Consider the following 21,441-nt stretch of genomic DNA (forward strand, 5'->3'; position numbering starts at 1 on the left):
AGTCCACCAGATTAGAGGAAGTAGGGATGACCAGAGACGTTCTCTTGATAAGTGTGTGAATTGGACCTTTTTCCCTGTCCTGCTAAGCATTCAAATTGTAACTAGTACTTTTGTGTCTGGGAAAATGTATGGTGTAAAAAGTGAATCATTTTCTTTAGGAATGTAGTCAAAAATATAAAATACCCCCAAAAACTTCTTAAGTAGTACTTAAAATAATTTTTACTTAAGTACTTTACACCACTGCACCTGACCAAATTGATCAGTTCAGCGATTGTCTAAATTCAACCGACCTGGTCTTTAGGGTTAGTTTAATCAAAAACATGAAGTGTCTGCAGCACTCCAGGACTAGGGTTGCCTACCCCTGTGCTAGTGAGTAGCCAGCTAATCTTTATATTTAAAGTCTTGCCAACTTGGATCTATTTGTTTGCTAACAAGGTATAACTGTTATGAATACACCCTCCTAACATAGCCACTTGATCTAAACAAAGTGAACAGGCTTACCTGGATAAGATGCTCATTTCGCTGAATGAGAACGAGTTGCCAATGCCTTATATAAATGTCTTTCTACGCTTATCTAGAAGGCATAAGTCTGTCTAAAATGCTGCTAGCGGTACCACAATGCTGCGTGCGACAAACTGAGCATCATTTTCCAAAATCATGTTCATTGACACACCCCATTTTAGTAGTGTCTGCTCAACATTTTGGGAGTTGAGACATAAAAAGGGCCTTAAAGTTTAAGTTCTCCTCTATTACAGTAAAATAATGTCTTGTGTTTCAGTTTCCATATGACTGATTATGTTGGACAAAATCTGAAATGCAAATAGAGAGTTGAAACTGCTTGTTGTCAGAGAGGAAGAATATGCTCTTTCATTGTTGTGTGGCAGGGGAGGTGCTTGGTGTGTGAGTGGGAAGGTACACAGTGCACACAGCAGTGAAGGAGCGAAAGAGACCAAAAAGACAAACCCCCATAAAAATTCAAACAAATAACCTTGATTCTTGCCATACAGGCATTTGGAACATTGTGCTAAAACATTAATTAGATATCATCCAGCCCTAATAGAAGATACCATTATCAGAAATCAAGAATGAGTTTTAGTGGGTAATACTTCTCACAAGACAAAGCTCCCATGAAGATTTCAGGAGGTTCTTTGAAAAGCAGACATTCTCAATTATGACCAATGAGAGAGACTAAACCCTAACATAATGAAGGGTAAAAAAATAAAAAAGTGACTGACATGTTGAGTTGGGGTTGGGTAACAGGGGGTAAGGAGCGGGCAGACTTCCTATGGAAACCACTCTTGAAACAGGAGCACATCCTCTGGCCTGTCCCTCCTCTAGTGGGCACTTCCATGTCACAGGCTAGCTCCCTGGCCAAAGGCCCTGTTTGCACGTTTCCTTCCCCCCAAAAAATCTAGGACTTGCCGTTGCGGGACATCCCCTCAGGCGTAGGACTGAAAAGAGCGGCCTAGGGCCAAAGCTGGACCAGAGTAACTTGGAACTTGTGGAATTCCCTGGGTCTTGCTCTTGAAGATCCTACAGCAGTGACTGGCCCAAGAGACAGCGCAACATTCCTCATCCCTAGTCCCTACCTTATTCAAACCTCAGCCTTCATCTAGCCTGGTTTCAGATCTGTTTGTGCTGTATAGCCAACTCCTACAGATCTGGGACCAGGCTACAGTTCATCACATGATATTTACAGGCAGTGACACCAAATCTCTGGATGTTTACTGAAGATTAGCATAATGCTGAATCTGCCCTTTCACAAAATAGCTTTTAATGTTGCCATGAAGCCGATGGGAGGCTCACATGCCGTGAGGATTATATGCCATAGAGAGCCCGATTCAATTCCTCCGGTCAGATTTCAATAGTGATAAATGACGATCTCACTGAATCCCAGCCACGCCTTTTTTCTTGTCAACCAAAAAAGCAAAGAGGCTAAAGGGCAGATAAAAAGGTCAAACAAGTACAGCCAATTGCTGAGACATTTTACTCTGATCTCAGACTGTTGGCAGGTTTCCATTGACCATGGTATATTCGACAAAAGCAATGTCGCAAATATATTTTTTTTTTAAACTAAAAACGGCAGATATGAGAACTTATTAATGCGCAATTTGCCTAAATGTGTAATGGAACACTTCAACCAGTGCATTTATTTGAAAATTGGTTCTTGTGAGATTTTTTTATATTTTTTTTTATAAAGGTGTCATGTCATTACGTCCAGCTGTTTTTAATCAACAGACAAGATAGTTAAATGGAATCTCACCCTAGCAGGCAATTGTCACATCTATTTTCTATGCAAACTTTTTAAATGTCATCAACAACAAACAAATTAAATGGAAACTGGAAAAGTTAATGGAAACACAGCTAGTGAGGGACTATAGATGGGTTAGCTGACAACGTCACAAAAACGATGCACACTCTTCAATGGGGCAGAAGTTTGAGTTGTTGCGATTCTGGATGGCCAGATAGCTACCAACAATGACGAGAAACTGCCATGTGGTGAATCGTAAGTGACTCATTTCAGCTAGTTGTGTCAAATCGTCAAGAATAGACATTTCATATCAATGCTAACATGGCAACAATAAAAAAAAAATGCTAGCTTGCTAACCAACAACTACAATGATGTATTTGTCTCACGAGACCTAGCAGCTGTCAGTAGATGCTCTGCTGTGTCTTAAACACAGTTGTTCGAAGTTAATGTAATGAGAACTTGGCGCTGGCTCATGGCTGTGACTTCACGCAGAGAAGTGAGTGAGTGCACAAAGCTGACAGTGTATATACTGGAGCAGCTTAGAGGTGTAAGAGACTAGTAAAGACACCACATGCCACTTTACACGGGCACAGACTCCGCCAATCCCATCTTATTTATCGCTTAATAAGGTAATAAAACCAGGTACACACTGCTACCTAAAATAAACGCTGTTCTTGATCTCAGACAAAGATGATCTTGACCCTCTGTTCAACCCACTTTGTATCAACTACAATCACGTGTCTAGCTAGCTAACTAGGCTAAGGCTATAGTGTAGAGCAGCCATATACAGTAAGCACATTAGGAAATAGGCTTGGCCTACAAGTCAAAGTTGATGCACAGCCAACTGCCTGCCACATGAGTTTTTATTTTTTATAAATCGTTTGTCATTTAGCAGACGCCCTTATCCTGGTTGAATTATAGGAGCAATTAGGGTTAAACGCCTTGCTCAACAGGACATCTACAGATGTTTCACCGAGTCAGCTCGGGGATTCAAGCCAGCAACCTTTGTTACTGGCCCAACACCTTTAACCTCTAGGCTACCTGCTGCCGTTTTGCTCTGCCTCTTGGCAGTTGAGTAATGTCATGATTTGGTAGACTTCTACAACACTAATAACCTAGCCTATTTCTGTTCATTTCCATGAAATGAAACAGCCTATTCACTGATTTGACATTCTAAAGGGGTTGTCACACGCTGAAGACGGATGTCGATTAAGGCAGCCCCCCGCACCCCTGTGTTCAACCCAAGGGGTTGGGTTAAATGCGTTAGACACATTTCAGTTGAAGGCATTCAATTGTACAACTAGGTATCTATCCCCCTTTCATCAAGTAGGATATTAAATCTGCTCTGCTTGTGGTCTTTGGTCTCAACAAATGTCTTCCAAAGACAGCCTGTTACTAGGGGCCTACTCAGAATCCAGACTTCAACAATACCCAAAAGTTTAACTTAGTAGGAAAACTAAATGTATTTAACATGTATTAATTTGCCCAAGTTAATCATAAGTCATGAACAAACTGAATCAGTGATTTGCATTTTGCACGCGTATGCCAACGGCTACACAGTGTACTATAGGCAATGAGGCTAATGATAACTGTCTTCTGGTAGAGATGGAAAGACTCAAAAACCTTTTCAATTAAATGTTAACTAAAAACATAGCATATGCCTTTCTGGCAGAATGATATGATTATTTGCATCAATCCAGTGGACATTTGTTTAGCAAATTCTGAAATAACATAAGGGCTACAGAAACATTGATTAAAAAAAACATTCTGGCTGGTGCGCACCTGCAATAGAAGGTAACTTCACCGAAAATAATCAATTACTTATATTTTTTCACAGATCTCAAAAGTAGTCTCTACTAGTACAATTGAATAAATAAATAAAACTAGTACAATTGAAATAAAACATTGCAATAATGGTCCAAACTGAATTGAGCGTTCAGTTGGAGTACTTCATTTGGAGTACTTGGAGTACTTCAGTTGGAGTACTTCATTCACCCCAGTTAGTGGTAGATTTGTCCCCAGCGGGTCCTACTATAGGATGTTTTACAAAGTCATTTACAAAGTGTGGTTTAAGCATTGAGGACTTAATACATTTTTATTGGAAAAATAATTGGATGTTGTTACTTAGGTGTTATTTTTAGAGCGAAAACTAGGAAAGCGGAAACCTGGAGAAACAAAACTGAGAAAAATAAGATTTTAGAGCCCGATGTTCCTAGCAAAAGATAGGACCACTTCAACACAATGCCTGCCACACATGCATCCACAGAGACCCCTGCAGAGAGCGAGCCTAGCAGGGTGATGCTCCATGTGGAGGCAGAGGGTGTGTGCTGCCTGCATTATGAAAACAAGCTCACCTTTCCATTCTAGAACCTTCAATTCTTTGGAATAACAATAGACCTAGGGTACATCAAATATATGTTATTGTTACAGTTATGAAGTGCAGCAGCAGAGCTCTCCGATGGCATCCTTACTGCCTAAACAGACAACTCAATGTTTATTTTCTTACAGTGGGAGTGTGGCCTACTGCAAATTAACATCGGAAACACTATTTTTAGTCCGCTGCACTGAAGGTTAAGAGGTTGACCTGAGCTATTCTGGGCTGCATCACCGATTGTAGTGAACCGATAAACTCTTAACAAGCTCATCACTGGCTTCTAATGAGACCAGTAGAGTACCAGTTACACTAGGAAGGGACAATCAATTGTCAAAGCAAGCAAGCAATCTCTCCTGGACTGAACAACTAATTGTGTGGGCTACCTACAGCTACACTACTCTGCATTGTATTAAAGCTCACATGCAATGTGAATAACAGAGGTGGTTCTATTCCAAACAGTCCGTCTGAGGCTGCCCCAGAGTTCCGCTGCACATGTTGGTCCCTGATAACTCCCAAAATGGCCTGCAAAACAGAGGCCCGTCTGAAAGTCACGTTACTCTTTATTTTTTAGAAATATTCTGTTTCTTCTCTTGCTTTTCCAAATGGAACATGCAATCTCTTTGCACCTAGAAAAAGGAGATATAAAACACTGGTGTACTTTCGAGTGTAATGAAAAACGCATTGGCATGCCTTGCTAGAAATCCTTGACTTATGAATGACAAGGAAACCTCAGAGGCTTGCAGTGGGCTAAAAGCAGTACCCTCCTACAGTACTGCAACAGTTGCACTCTAAAGCAATATAGTTAAATCAGCTAACATCAGTGACTAAATTAAGTTAACCGGTTTGCATGACAGATATCAGTGGTGTCTTCAGGGCTTTGTTCCAGCAATGAACAAGTAGCTGATTGCCTCAACTAACCTGTACCCCTGCACGTTGACTCTGTACCGGTACCCCCTGTATATAGCCTTATTTTATTGTGTTAAGTTTATTTAATAAATATAACTACACTGCTCAAAAAAATAAAGGGAACACTTAAACAACACAATGTAACTCCAAGTCAATCACACTTCTGTGAAATCAAACTGTCCACTTAGGAAGCAACACTGATTGACAATACATTTCACATGCTGTTGTGCAAATGGAATAGACAAAAGGTGGAAATTATAGGCAATTAGCAAGACACCCCCAATAAAGGAGTGATTCTGCAGGTGGTGACCACAGACCACTTCTCAGTTCCTATGCTTCCTGGCTGGTGTTTTGGTCACTTTTGAATGCTGGCGGTGCTCTCACTCTAGTGGTAGCATGAGACGGAGTCTACAACCCACACAAGTGGCTCAGGTTGTGCAGCTCATCCAGGATGGCACATCAATGCACATCAATGCACATTTGAACTGCACTACCTGAGCCACTTGTGTGGGTTGTAGACTCCGTCTCATGCTACCACTAGAGTGAAAGCACCGCCAGCATTCAAAAGTGACCAAAACATCACCCAGGAAGCATAGGAACTGGGAAGTGGTCTGTGGTCACCACCTGCAGAATCACTCCTTTATTGGGGGTGTCTTGCTAATTGCCTATAATTTCCCCCTTTTGTCTATTCCATTTGCACAACAGCATGTGAAATTTATTGTCAATCAGTGTTGCTTCCTAAGTGGACAGTTTGATTTCACAGAAGTGTGATTGACTTGGAGTTACATTGTGTTGTTTAAGTGTTCCCTTTATTTTTTTGAGCAGTGTATATTTCTTGAACTGCATTGTTGGTTAAGGGCTTGTAAATAAGTATTTTACAGTAAGGTCTACACCTGTTGTATTCGGTGGATGTGACAAATAACACCAGAGTTTACAAGGCACCGGACCAATTTGACAGACCCAACCCACTGGGCTAGAGTGCATGAGATTATGATATTTGCCCAGGTGAAGGTGTGCTCACAAATCAATCCATGATGACAGCGACTTATGTTTCAAACCTTGTCACACACCTAAGTTATTTGGATAGGTTATTGCCTCAATTCTTTCAATGAAAACCCTTTTCATTTTTGCAAAGTACTACACATGAATTGTGTTCTGGCCTCTAGACAATGGGTGAATGTTAACATCTGGGGATTTTGCAAGTTCATGCACAACAAATTGGGTTGACAGACCTGTCAGCAATGTGTTCCAGTTTATTGAATAATGAAGGCATTGTTTCCAGAACTGACTACTGGTTCATAAACAAAATGTTGAACACAGCTGTTTAGAGAAACAAACTTTTGGTAGCTATAAACAAAGTTTAGGGCGATTGGATACAGCTAGTTGCAAGCAAAGAGTGAGCCATGACGTTATAACCTTAACCATATAGCTTGCACAGTCCAAGAGGCAAACTTGAGACTGCATAGGGAGAGACCTGTCAACTAGCCAGATAGTCAGCAACTCAATTTAACCATTCCAGGGCAATAAACTCAACTTCAGAAACTCACGTTTTGTGGCATTGATGAGATTCTTTCCATCCTTGTAGAGTTCCTTGATAAATCTGTTGGTTTTGTCCAACTCTGCCTCGTGTGCCTTTATTTTCTCCCTGAAAACGGGACTGTCCAGGTAGCATTCGCTAAACTCCAACGGGTGTAATCCCATGTCTTTAACGTTAGCTAGTTGGCTAGGTCAGCCAGCTAGCATAAGAAGCTGTAAAACTACTTTATAAAAACGACGCGCTAACTAGTTAGCCACCAACAACCAGTTGCTTGGTGTCAAGCGGGAAAAAAGTATCTTTAACCAACTAAAAACTGATTTTTAGGGTGAGCAACTAGCTTGTGCTGTCCTCTAACTCGTTAGCTAGCAAACGTTAGCTACGTTTTGCTAGCTAGTGTTCCCAAATCATAACGTGTTGGCTGAATTGCTAACTACAGCTATTTCAAGAAGTAACTTGGCTAGCACGTTACTAGTAGTTGAAAAGGAGCATGGCATTCCTAAATTAGCAACTATTTTGTTAGAGCTTGTTTAAGAGTAACAGCAAACCATTATTTAGGTCAGAAAAACTCAGTATATTCTTGTGTCAATCTAAGTTGTAGTCCACGTCGTCCAATATAGACATTCAATTGACAGTCGAGAGGAGAAACTCCTATTTGACAAGTAGGCGTTGAGCTCAAGCCCTTCTCCCCTGACGCGGGATAGGGCGTTTATCCAATTGGCTTCCACCCACCTTCTGATCAATTCATACATTTGCCAACAAATGTAAAATATTTACATTTTCTACAAAATACATACTTATAATACATCTAGCCGGTGACTGTTTTTTATTATAATATTTCAGACGCTCTAATTTGATTTTCTTCACTCAGAACATCCACAACTTTAGACAATGGAAACATGGAAGATATCTTTGTTCCTACCCGTACTTATTTACTCAGCGGACATGTGCCGTAGTTCTTATTTTACCTAGACAGTACAGTATAAAGATAGGCAGAAACTGCTACATCAATAGAAATCCCCGATCACGCTTTGTAGGCCAGCTAAACTCATGAGTAGAACGCGTCATCGGGTATAACGGCCGTTTCGCGCCAAACTGCGCATGTTCAGGCTGTCAAATCAAAGGGACTTCTTCGATATAAAGTTGTTTTTGACAAAAATGAAGACGTGTCAGTTTGTCACGTTCACGAGGTTAGAGTAAACATGTTCAACTACTTGAGACATTGTCTTCCATCTAGGTTGTGCCTTTAGATTTCGAGAAGATTAACAGCTAAGGAATCATTTTTCACTTCTCTTATTGATTTCTCAAAACCCAAACCCCGGCCTGGTCTGTTGGTCTGCTTCGCAAGCGTTCCCGGAAGTCTGGCGATATTGCGTCTCTGGATTTAGAAACTCTTATTATACTTCACTGTCAGTGGTCTTCAGCTAACGGCGCCATCAGATGTTGCTAGCTCTACATTTTATACTGTTAATGTCATCATCGTTTATAGCGTTACTGTTATATTTAAATGCATGATTGTGTGATACATATATAGTAAGTCATCAACATCACTGAAAATGAAGTGTTACACATAATCTGCTGGCTATAGTTAGCTAGTTAACATACAGTAGTAACGTTAGCTAAGTTAGCGACTAGTTTTAAAAATAATACCCACTAGTTAGCTAGTGATATTGCATGATGTACACAACACAGCTAGTTAGTTACACTCTTGTATCATTTGGTGTGGCATTTTGCACCGATAGTCTAGACTTGTATAATTACAACGTTAGCTTGCTAGCTCGTGTATTGTGGTTACAACCAAAATATCTTCTGCACACTTTTACAACCACAGCAACACAACACCTATTGATAATGACAATGTAGCTAGTTATGTAATTATCAAACTAAACTGCTCATCAGTGTGATGAACGTTGTGTGGCTATGCGTTTATGTTTCTGTGTGTTCCTAACATATGTGGTCTCCTAACTCCCTGTGTGATAGGAATGCCCAACACCAGCACCAGGCCTAAACGTGGCAGACGGAACCGTCGGGTGCCCCGGGAGGACCCTGCCAGGAATGAGCTGGTGTCCAGGTCACTGGAGAGTGCCCAGCAGTGTCTGTTCAACCAAGACTATGGGACCGCCTTTGTCCACTACCTTCTCGTCCTCAACCTGGCTCCTGTGCTGAAGGACTTTGCCAGTGTGGGTAGCAAAGGAACCCCTGTAGGCCAGGGCCCTCCAACCCTGTTCCTGGAGTGCTACCCTCCTGTAGGTTGTAACTAACCTGATTTAATGTATCAATCAGCTAATTATTAGAATCAGGTGCGCTATATTAGGGATGGAGCGAAAACCTACAGGACCGTATCTCTCCAGGAACAGGGTTGGAGAGCCATGCTGTAGGCTATACACCATTCAGCCTGTCTGACAATTGACATTCCCTTTGAACTTTCAGATTTTTTATTATTAGATTTGTATTTGTTTTCACATACACCAGATAGGTGCAGTGAAATGTGTTATTTTACAGGGTCAGCCATAGTAGTATGGCACCCCTTTAGCAAATTAGGGTTAAGTGCCTTGCTCAATGGCACATCAGATTTTCTAACCTTGTTGGCTTGGGTATTCAAACCAACGACTCTTCGGTTATTGGCCCAACGCTCTAACTGCTAGGCTACCTTTCGTTTTGAAGTTGAAGTGTGTATTCTCTCTGCACGTTATAATATGAATGTTTACCACTGAAGGAAAAAGACAAGTGATGTCATGTGTAGATTAGTCCAATACATCACCAATACATTTTTTATAATGTGTGTTTTCAGGAGTCCTTTAGGTTCACTCTGTTCAAATGGGCAGATGAACTCGACTCTCTGGGGCGCATCCAGGACCTGTTTGACTGCTATGAACAGGCTCTGGAGCTCTTCCCTACTGATGAGGTCATCATCAACAGCATGGGTGAACACCTGTTCAGGTAGCCCTCACTCAACAGTCTGACCGGTGTCTTGTCTGTAGGCTTGGGAACTGGGAAGACTTTACTAGTCAGGCTTACTAGGTTGACTTTACTAGTCAGAGTTATGGTGGGGTAATATTGTACCTTATGTTGTGCTCAATACCGGATCAAGACTATAGTTATCTTTTCTTTCATGTCTTGCCAGTGAATTGTTTGTTTGCATGCAGTGGTGTAAAGTGATTGAACTAGCCAGACAGCGCTGTGTCCTAGTAAATGTATCACAGTATTCTTAGATTGCTCACAATTGTTCCATTCCAATCTTCCATGCACGCTCCAGAATGGGATTCCGGGATGAGGCCGCTGGTCATTTCCACAAGGCCCTGAAGCTGAAGCCGGACTACCCTGAGGCCAAGGAGAATTTCTACCGCGTGGCCAACTGGCTGGTGGAGCGCTGGCACTTCCTGATGCTCAACGATCGCAGGAGGAACCACAAGTACCAGCAGGCCATCCAGAAGGCTGTTGAAGGAGGATGCAACACTGTGTTAGATATAGGCACAGGGACCGGTATCCTCGGGTGAGATTTCTTTCTGCCTATTACAGTTAAAGGGATAGTTCATCAAATGAAAAAATTACATACTGCTTTCCTTAACCTGCAAGAGGTCTTTGGACATTTGTGCCGCAAATGCTAACAGGGTAGCATTTGGAAACAGTGCCAGCCACTGCCAGGAAACCCTACCTACCTCGGTTAAGTTAAGGAAACAAATGTCATTTTGTAATTTGGGTGAGCTATCCTTTTAAGTGCATCTGTTGTTTTATTACAGTGGCTACGCTGTATGAAGAATTAGGTTAAAGTTGTACAATCTTAATGGTTAGTATCTATCCCAGAGAAATCTACACAGCTCTGGGATTGACTACGTTTGTGTTAAAAACACTAACTGTCATGGCTGTGGTCTGTCTATTTCTATTTGTTTGTTACTGCTTGTAATCCTTGTTCCTCTCCGGTCTCTCTATGGACAGAATGTGTGCTAAGAAGGCAGGGGCGGCTGAGGTGTACGCCTGTGAGCTGTCCAAGACCATGTACGAACTGGCCTGTGAGGTGGTCACCGCTAACGGAATGAACGGACGCATCAAGATCCTCCATATGAAGTCGCTGGAGATGGAAGTACCTAAAGACATCCCTAAGAGGTGACCTTTCACCTTCCCTCTTACTCTGACATCTGTATGGGCCAGTTTCCTGGACATAGATTAAGCCTAGTCCTGTACTAAAAAGACATGGAGACGCCATTGAGCATGGGCATCAGTCCAAGACTTAATTTAACCCCATACAATGTCAAGACGGCAGAGTCGCTGCCCATCTTCCAAAAACGTCTGAAATCGTACCTCTTTAAAGAGCATCTTGAATAAATTCCATGTCCTCTCACAAAATAAAATACAAATAATGCGCTTGTCTTTTCCTACTAGAACTGACTATGCTGATAACTACTTTGTTGAGGGAAAATGTACTTGCTACGATTGTGATGTGTTGTCTCACCTAGCTTACTTTAAGATGAATGCACTAATGTAAGTCGCTCTGGATAAGAGCTTCTGCTAAATGACTAAAATGTAGTCTGTGGCCTGGAAACTGTCCCTATGCGTCCTCCTCTAATGTGTATGTACCATTTGTGTGATGTGTTTTCTGTGGTAGGGTATCGCTGGTTGTCACCGAGACTGTGGATGCCGGCCTATTTGGTGAAGGTATTATAGAGAGCCTTATACACGCCTGGAATCATCTGCTTTTGCCTCCACAGGTAATTAACTAGTATAGGCAGCCATTTTGAGGATTACTTTTGTGTTCATACTGAGTTCCAACACTGTAGTGAATACAAGCCACCCTTTAGTGCAAGTCTGAAAGCATTACCATGATTAGTAAGTAACATGAATTGGTTTTAGTATTGATTATTTATTTCCCAACACTTTCTCATAACATTTTCAGTTTCATTACAACCGTGGATTTAGATGCCAGTCATGTTAATGTTTTTCATTCATTTAACAGGATTGTCTGTCTCTCAATTCAACACAAGTGATCGCAAAGTAATCTTCAAAAGAGGCTTTACCTATATTTTTGTATCACAATTGTAAAACATGATTATGGAGCATCAATCCTCTTATATTAAATATCCTTTATCCAGCCAAATCCTTTGTTTATTGGCAAAGAGATGAATCCAAAATAATTTTTAAGGTTACAGTAGGAGGCTACACCTTCCTCAATATCATAATGCTGCAGCCAATATAAGTCAACAGTGCCATCTATGGTCTCAATGCGATAATACATTTGAGGTTAAAAAAAAGGATAGATGAAAATCATAAATACAGACAAGTGCATTTAGTAAGCATATATTATAAATTGCAACAACAACCAAAATCCTATTATAGCAAAGTTAATGGCATGAGGCCTGATGTATGAAGACGTGAAGACTCACTTTCTGCAGAGCACCCAGGACCCATCCAGGCCTCCCTCCCAAACAGGCCGGGTCATCCCTGCCGGAGCCACTGTGTTTGGGATGGCTGTCCAGTGCCTGGAGATCCGCCGCCATCACAGGTGACCTGTCCCTCTGTTGTTAATAAAGGCTAACTTAAGTCAGTCAGACATTGTTCTTCAATGATGGATTTAGTGGTATAATTTCTTTTGCACGTTTCAATGCCTCAGCGTTTAGAACAGTAGACCAAACATCAACAAGTTCAACATGTTATTCACCTTTCGTGTCCTTATCTGTTGGAATATTTCATTGTCGACATGGAACAACAGCTGAAGGCCATATGTCCCTGGAGGTAGTGTGTGTGTGTAAACAGACACCGGTGTTAATATTCATGTCATACCACCTATTTATAACCATGTGCCTGCAGGCTGTGTGTGTCTGAGGTGGGAGGCCTGGCCACGGCTGCAGCCGGAGAGCTCCACAGCCCAGTAAGCTGCAGCTCAGAGGATGACTCCACAGAGCCCTACACCACAGAGAGACTGAGCAGACTGCCTGGAGGCTACACGCCTCTCACTGAACCCTTCAATGCCCTGGACATAGACTTCAACAACGTGAAGGTCAGCGGCAGTAGAGCGTCTTTATGTGTACATGGATAACATATAAACCAGAATTACATCTCTATGGGGAACTGTTAGTTATCGTCAACAACTACGACTTACAGCCTCACAGTGGCATTGCTGTCTGTAGATTCTGTATATTGATAACAAAACAATATCTCGTATGTCAAAAGCCTCATACTCTCTCAAGCTTTTCAAAATCGAACAAGCTAGTTTGCGTGATATTTGGCTATAGGTTCCAAGAATACAATAGCAGTGATTGTATTATGCTATGCTAACTGTACCCCAGGAGCTGGAGGGTCTGTGCTCCAGGGAGGTGAGCCGGGTGCGTCTGCCTGTAACTGGGGAGGGTCTGCTGGACGCCCTGGCCGTGTGGTTCCAGCTCCACCTGGACCAGGAGAGTAGCCTGTCCACCGGCCCTAAGGAGGACACCTGCTGGGAGCAGGCCATCTACCCCGTTCAGACACCACACAGTAGGATCATTTATATAAGACATGAATGTATACTGAGTGTACAAAACATTAGGAACACCTTCCTTTTTTGCCCTCAGAACAGCCTCAATTCGTCGGGGCATGGACTCTGTAAGATGTCGAAAGTGTTCCACAGGGATGCTGCCCATGTTGACTCTAATGCTTCCCACAGTTGTCAAGTTGGCTAGATGTCCTTTGGGTGGTGGACCATTCTTTATACACACAGGAAACTGTTGAGTGTGAAAAACCCATCAGTGATGCAGTTCTTGACACGCTCAAACCGGTGCTCCTGGCACCTACTACCATACCCCATTGAAAGGAACTTAAATCTTTTGTCTTGCCCTTTCACCCTCTGAATGGCACACATACACAATCCATGTCTCAAGGTTTAAATATCCTCCTGCACTTCATCAACACCGATTGAAGTGGATTTAACAAGTGACATCAATAAGGGATCAAAGCATTCACCTGGTCTGTCTATGTTCATCAAACTCAACTCTGGACCTTGAAGTCAGTTCCATTGCTTTTTCATTGTTCTCCTCTAATCAGATGGATTTAGACCTGGGACACCAGGCATGTGCAATGAATTATCAGGTAGAACAGAAAACCAGCAGGCCCCGGACCTTGTAGGGTAAGAGTTGAGTACCCCTGGTCTATTTCATGGAAAGAGCAGGTGTTCATAATGTTTTGTACACATGCAGTGAGGTAGTATATTTAGACAACTGCACACTACTCCTCTGTAGGAGTATGATGTAGTGTTGCAGTGCGTAGGGAGCACTGCGTAGGGAGCAGTGTGCATAAACATCTCTACGTAGATCCCTTCTAATCATACAGTAAGAGATGCACTGTAGAGAATGATCAAGTTCTACACAGATTCTCCTGACATCCACTCAGAACAACTATTGCAGTAATAAAATACACATATTACATACTGTACATAATATATACAAATAGTGTTCTTGCATATTCCGCTGTAATATTTGTCCCCTTCTGATGTTTGCAATGCAATTCCCCATTCCGTCAAACGGGGGCAGTAGGCTACATATAGAAGAAACCTATTCCATTGAAGACAGTAGGCAATGACTGAAGTCAACTTACACTGTAACCTCAAGGCTGTTATTGGTTGTCTTTGGTTTGTCTAGCTGGATTTCACAACCATGAACATTCAAATGGATTGAATGAATTCTACGCAAATTGGCTTGACCTTTGTCTGCAAACAATTCTGTACTCCTTTATCTTGTCAGGCTATTGTGCTCCTTCCAGACGTAGAACAACAAAGTGAAGTTGTACCGTGGTGGTGTCATTGAGATGCACCATCATTCAGCTGCTTAGCTCAGTGTTTCTGTACAGCAGTGTTGCTAATTGACAGGGGCAGCGTCTAGGGACCCACCAGACACCATCCCCGTTATTTTTCCCGATGATCATCGACATCCGTTTCCCGACTGCCGTGGCGAGACAGACGGGTGCACCGGGATCGCCTGTGACACTCTTTAGTGTTCATGAATCTCTTATAGGCTATACATATGTATTTTCCCCAAACTCCCCCTGACAACGACAAGCCACACGCTGCCGTGATGACACAAACCGATGTTATTCCTACAGGAATCTCTCTCTTTCTCTGTCTGTGTGCCTCCCTCCCTCCGGAATCTCATTTCCCTCGCTCCCCTGCTCCTACCCCTCTCTTCCTCTCCCTCTTTCTTTTTGTGCAGTGGCAAAGCATCTTGTTCCATGCCAGTTCTGTTTACTTGTTGTTGTGGTTCATGAATAAACAGTAATGTGTGCAACAAGGCCTTATAAAAAAGAAAGGAATCAACTTGTTACTTATGATATGCCAAGAATTTGTACGTCATTTGCAATTTCACGTGCTTTATTTATTAGACTTAGAAAAGGGTCACACACTTCAAAACAAATGTACATACAGTGAGTGTATAAAACATTATGAACACCTGCTCTTTCCATGACATAGACTGACCAGGTGAAAGCTATGATCCCTTATTGATGTCACTTGTTAAATCCACTTAAATAAGTGTAGATGAAGGGGAGGAGACAGGTTTAAGAATTGAGACATGGATTGTGTATGTGTGCCATTGAGGGTGAAAGGGCAAAATATTTAAGTGATGGTGCAACGCATTGGATGGTTGTTTATTCAATGTCAATAGGTTTGTATTTGTCCTTATTCAAATGAACCATGAAATGTCTCGTCAGATTTTCCCCTGAGGCCTGGTGACGAGCTCATCGTGGAGATCTCCTGCCGGGACGCCTACCTGAGACTCTGCAGTGTTGCCGTAGCGAGAGACGGACGAGAGTTCCGTCTAGACGACTGTCTGGATCCAGACAAACCTAGAAACAACCCAGGCCCGAGCAGCAATCCCAACCCAAGCCTTAACGCCGAGGCAGAACTGTGCAGCGCCCTAGCTTGCCTCGGGACAGAGCAGAGCAGTGGACCTCGAGACTACACCATGCTGGAGTGTGCTGAAATGGCCCTCCTCAACAACCAGCCCTACCACGATAGTTTCCGCAGGGCACTGGCTAAACTCATCACCAACCTGAAGGACGCTCGTTCGGTCCAGGGTCCCAGCCAGGGTCAAGGGTTAGAGGTCATGCCTCTCACTGACCCCCCCAGTGGCCCTATGGACCCTGGTCCAGACCCCTTCTATGTGCTGGATGTGTCCGAGGGCTTCTCTGTTCTCTCCCTCATGGCAGCCAGTCAGGGCCAGGTGAAGGCCTATAGTTCGGTAGAGAAGACCCAGCACCAGGCGGTGCTCAGGAGGCTGGCCAGGGCCAACGGTGTCCCAGAGGAGGCTCTCGAGTTCTGGCTGAACCAGGTGGAGGACGAGCAGGCGGTGCTCCAGAGACCCTCCAGGGAGAAGCTGTGGAGCGCCATTATATTAGACTGTGTGGAGACCTGTGGCTTAGTGAGGCAGAAGCTGATGGAGAAAGCCACACTAGCCAGGTAGGAAGATGGAGCAAGCACTGCTGGGAAAGGTAGTTTTGGTAGTAACTGGTAGTATGTATGAAGTGCTGGTGGAATTTGATAGTGTTTTAGGAATGAGGTGGGATTGTGGATCATATTGCAGCATCTCAAATGTTGATATTGAATCTTCAGTGTTGTGACATTGGGAAAAATATACTATTTGGGTTTGGAAGAATCTGTCCCTTTTTTTGTACAAATGTTTGATTGTTTTGGTGGGGTCCATCCATGGCAGGTGCCTGTTGGAGGATGGCGGTCAGATCTTCCCAGAGAGAATAGTGTTGTACGGGATGCTGGTGGAGTCTGACACCCTGCTGCTGGAGAGTGCTGTCCAGGGCCAGGAGCCTACACTGGGCTTCAACATCGCCCCGTTCATCAACCAGTTCACTGTGAGTTACTGACACACCTCCCCAGATCCGCTGCATGCATACTGTGTCTCCCCACCTGCCTTGCATATATCGTCACTAGGGCCTGAGGTTTTAATGATATAGTTAAGCAATAAGGCCAGAGGGGTTGTGGTATGTGGCCAAGGGCTGTTCTTATGCACGATGCAACACAAAGTGTCTGGATACAGCCCTTAGCTGTGGTATGTTTGCCAGATACCACAAACCCCCGAGGAGCCTTATTGTAAACTGGTTATTAAAGCAGTAAATATAAATGTTTTGTCATACCTGTGGTATACAGTCTGATATACCACAGCTTTCAGTGAATCAGCATGCAGGCCTCAAACCACACCGTTTATATATAATATATATATATATATCTCTTTACACCGTGTACAAAACAATAGCAACACCAGCTCTTTCCATGACAGACTGACCAGGTGAATCCAGTTGAAAGCCATGATTCCGTATTGATGTCACTTGTTAAATCCAATCAGTGTAGATGAAGTGGAGGAGAAAGGTTAAAGAAGGATTTTTAAGCCTTGAGACAATTTGAGACATGGATTGTGTGTGTGTCATTCAGAGGGTGAAAGGGCAAGACAAAATATAAGTGCCTTTAAATGGGGTATGGTAGTAGGTGCCAGGCGCACTGGTTTGAGTGTGTCAAGAACTGCAACGCTGCTGGGTTTTTCACACTGAATCGTTTCCCGTGTGTATCAAGAATGGTCCATCACCCAAAGGACATCCAGCCAACTTGACACAACTGTGGAAAGCATTGGAGTCAACATGGGCCAGTCCATGCCCCGACAAATTGAGGCTGTTCTGAGGGCAAGCGCCATGCTCTACCAACTGAGCTACAGAGGACCGAGTCCGCTCACATTGTCAGGAAAACCTCCTGGCTCTAGTCACGCTCCCCAGCTCTAAATGTGCATGCACTATACTCTGATAACTAACAAAGTCGTATAGTAAATTTACTGCATGGTTAGGGGGAAAAGTATGGTCAACTCAGAAATTCATTCTACGTGACACAACTCCCAAACCTTTCTCGCTCAACATGTCTCCTCTCATATCATATCTGGTATTCCCTCTCATGTCACTGATGCAATAGTCATAGTATTGACAGCTGCCTCAATGTTCTTTGTACCTTGCATCATTCTTCTGATTCAAAGGACAGGCTCCTGAGACACACCAACATGTTGCCTGAGGGTTGTAACTGCTGCTGACATAATGCCCCCCCCCCCCCCAAATTTTCTGGACGAAAGCTAAACATTGTTTTCTTATAGTTTCTTTCGCAGTACTGTTAGTGGTTCTTGGTCTGCCGTATTGCAGTTGAGCTCAAGTGAACCAATTTGAAAGGGCACAATACATTTAAACTGTCCTTTTTACTGTGCTGTTTTAAAAACCCATTTCACTTGCAATGCAACCTTCTACGTTGAGACTTCTGTTTTCTTTTATATGGCTTTCCGTCGGTATTACGGAGAGCTGAGAAATCCTTTTAAGTTGTCTGTCTTTTCCGGTGTCTTGTTGGCGCTCTAATTTTCGGCGTTGGCTCCGGCAGGACGGCAGTTTGTTTAAACAGATGTTGTCTCTGAAGAGCTCAGACAAGGGCACGACTGTCACACAGGGGAAGGCATTCACACGGCTTCACGTAAGGACATCCCTACCTGGATCCATCACTAAGCATTACATCAATGACATCAAACGGAGAGCGGCGGAGACACCGGGAGCTGTGACAGGGAGGAGGCAGCGGCATTCGTTTGTTCTCTGTGACAGTGACACTGTCGCTCGATGAGAACTCTCCTGCTTTCTAGAGCGGTGCGTTGCAGCAGGTCACATGATGCGCATGACTCTAAAGGAGTTCTAAGAGTTACATTTTTTTTGTTAAAAACACCTGACAACTAGTGAAACTAGCTGGAGAGTTTGGGAAATACTGAACTAGACTACATGGACTGCCTTGTCATTCTGTTTTAAAGGGGTTGAATTAGTTTCAGATGTAGGGTTGTATAGATGTCCGTTAAATGGACATCTAATATGTAACAATGATATGATCTCTCTCCTTCCTAGGTTCCAGTCCATGTGTTTCTGGACTTGTCCACTCTGCAGTGTAGACATCTCAGTGACTCTGTAGAACTCTTTATCCTGGACCTCATGAACACCAACGCCAACTATACCAACAGAGAAGTCAAGGTAAAGACCCAACTCGACAGATTCATTTAGTTATAGATACATTATTGCTAGATTCCTTGGCAGTGTCAGTACTTCCACTGAGCTGTGGCCCTGACCATAGAAATAAACTCAGCAAAAAAGAAATGTCCCTTTTTCAGGACCCTGTCTTTCAAAGATAATTTGTAAAAATCAAAATAACTTCAGAGATCTTCATTGTAAAGTGTTTAAACATTTTCCCACAATTAATGAACATGCACCTGTGGAACGCTCGTTAAGACACTAACAGCTTACAGACGGTAGGCAATTAAGGTCACAGTTATAAAAATTTAGGACATCAGAGGCCTTTCTACTGACTCTGAAAAACACCTAAAGAAAGATGCCCAGGGTCCCTGCTCATCTGTGTGAACATGCCTTAGGCATGCTGCAAGGAGGCATGAGGACTGCAAATGTGGCCAGGGCAATAAATTGCAATGTCTGTACTGTGAGACCCCTAAGACAGCGAGACAGGACGGATAGCTGATCGTCCTCGCAGTGGCAGACCACGTGTCACAACACCTGCACAGGATCGGTACATCCAAACATCACACCTGAGGGACAGGTACAGGATGGCAACAACAACTGCCCGAGTTACACCAGGGTACGCACAATCCCCCCATCAGTGCTCAGACTGTCTGCAATAGGCTGAGAGAGGCTGGACTGAGGGCTTGTAGGCCTGTTGTAAGGCAGGTCCTCACCAGACATGACCGGCAACAACGTTGCCTATGGGCACAAACCCACCGTCGCTGGACCAGACAGGACTGGCAAAAAGTGCTCTTCACTGACGAGTCGCGGTTTTGTCTCACCAGGGGTGATGGTCGGATTCGCATTTATCGTCAAAGGAATGAGCGTTACACCGATGCCTGTACTCTGGAGCGGGATCGATTTGGAGGTGGAGGGTCCGTCATGGCACGGGGCGGTGTGTCACAGCATCATCGGACTGAGCTTGTTGTCATTGCAGGCAATCTCAACGCTGTGCGTTACAGGAAAGACATCCTCCTCCCTCATGTGGTACCTTCCTGCAGGCTCATCCTGACATGACAATGCCACCAGACATACTGCTCGTTCTGTGCGTGATTTCCTGCAAGACAGGAATGTCAGTGTTCTGCCATGGCCAGCGAAGAGCCCAGATCTCAATCCCATTGAGCACGTCTGGGACCTGTTGGAGCGGAGGGTGAGGGCTAGGGCCATTCCCCGCAGAAATGTCCGGGAACTTGCAGGTGTCTTGGTGGAAGAGTAGGGTAACATCTCACAGCAAGAACTGGCAAATCTGGTGCAGTCCACGAGGAGATGCACTGCAGTACTTCATGCAGCTGGTGGCCACACCAGATAATGACTGTTACTTTTGATTTTGAACCCCCTTTGTTCAGGGACACATTAACAGAAATTGAATAGTCACATGTCTGTGGAGCTTGTTCAATTTGTCTCAGTTGTTGAATCTCATGTTCATACAAATATTTACACGTTAAGTTTTGTTGAAAATAAACGCAGTTGAGGACATTTCTTTTTTTTGCTGAGTTTACAATTACTATTTTATTGATTACAATAGTCTATTTCTATGGCCCTGACTCTGTGTTTTTCTCCCAGGTCCAGGCTAGTGCCTCAGGCAGGGTGACTGCTGTGCCCTTCTGGTACCAGATCCACCTGAACGAGGAGATCAGCGTGAGCACCTTCAACCAGGACTCCCATTGGAAGCAGGCTGCCGTGGTGCTGCACCAGCCCCTGGCAGTGAGGGAGGGAGACTGGGTACAACTGGCCGTCACCCTGCAGAAGAGCTCCATCTCCATATCAGCCAGTATAGAGGAAGAGGCTGGGGAGACCGGGACTGTGGATTCTGTTAGAGAGTCCGCTCAGTGACTGTCTGTGATATGAACAGTACAAGAGTCAACTTCATAAGTGTTTTAAAGGAGGGTGTTGTGGTGCTTTTGATTCTACAAGAGCATCAAGTCCACTCAGTCTTACTGGGAGAGAGGTCAAGGTATCACTCTGGATTCTATATTATGAGTGTGAACTGCATACATGTCGAGGAAGGGATTGGACTATGGATGCTCCGGAAGCGCCAGCTCTAAAATGACCCCACAAGGTCTACAATAGCTACCATCTCAATATGCCTTCTCTCAGGACTTTCACAAAGACATTTACATGTTTTATGATGTGCTTATCTTGAGACGTTTTGGTCTTCAGTGTGTTCATAATCTTGTTTTGGAATGACGTCTCTTGATTATGGTTGCAGTCCGAATTAAAATGTTTCGTATCAGCACTTGCATTTTATCTCAAAGAATAATTTAGAAATCAAAGAAAATCATAATGAACAAACAAGGGACTTGTCATCTCAACATTGTCAGTTTTTGCTAGTGT

At 43.5% G+C, this 21,441-nt stretch overlaps 2 protein-coding genes across 3 annotated transcripts in view; one reads left to right on the forward strand and one right to left on the reverse strand.

The window, feature by feature from the left end:
* Positions 1-7,709, reverse strand: part of LOC120053050 (rho GTPase-activating protein 10-like) — a 63,893-nt gene extending 56,184 nt beyond the window's left edge. Inside the window, exon 1 of the mRNA XM_039000301.1 lies at positions 7,079-7,709. Coding sequence (XP_038856229.1) covers positions 7,079-7,232 — 154 coding nt within the window. The 5' untranslated portion in view covers positions 7,233-7,709. The remainder of the gene's footprint in view (positions 1-7,078) is intronic.
* A 764-nt stretch (positions 7,710-8,473) lies between these two features.
* LOC120053051 (protein arginine N-methyltransferase 9-like) lies at positions 8,474-21,349 on the forward strand. Of its 2 annotated transcripts, none has more exons than XM_039000302.1 (13): positions 8,474-8,598; positions 9,046-9,245; positions 9,857-10,005; positions 10,322-10,558; positions 11,002-11,169; positions 11,669-11,771; positions 12,438-12,562; positions 12,868-13,057; positions 13,347-13,530; positions 15,733-16,480; positions 16,734-16,887; positions 18,946-19,068; positions 20,671-21,349. In XM_039000302.1, the coding sequence occupies exons 2-13, from the start codon at positions 9,048-9,050 to the stop codon at positions 20,938-20,940; spliced, it is 2,649 nt and encodes an 882-aa protein (XP_038856230.1). In that variant the 5' UTR covers positions 8,474-8,598; positions 9,046-9,047; the 3' UTR covers positions 20,941-21,349. The 2 variants fall into 2 exon arrangements, with proteins under 2 accessions (XP_038856230.1, XP_038856231.1); XM_039000303.1 differs by having other exon boundaries at positions 12,453-12,562.
* The last annotated feature ends 92 nt before the right edge of the window (positions 21,350-21,441 follow it).

The sequence above is a fragment of the Salvelinus namaycush genome, chromosome 8 (genome assembly GCF_016432855.1).
Source record: "Salvelinus namaycush isolate Seneca chromosome 8, SaNama_1.0, whole genome shotgun sequence".
Classification (NCBI taxonomy): Eukaryota; Metazoa; Chordata; class Actinopteri; order Salmoniformes; family Salmonidae; genus Salvelinus; species Salvelinus namaycush.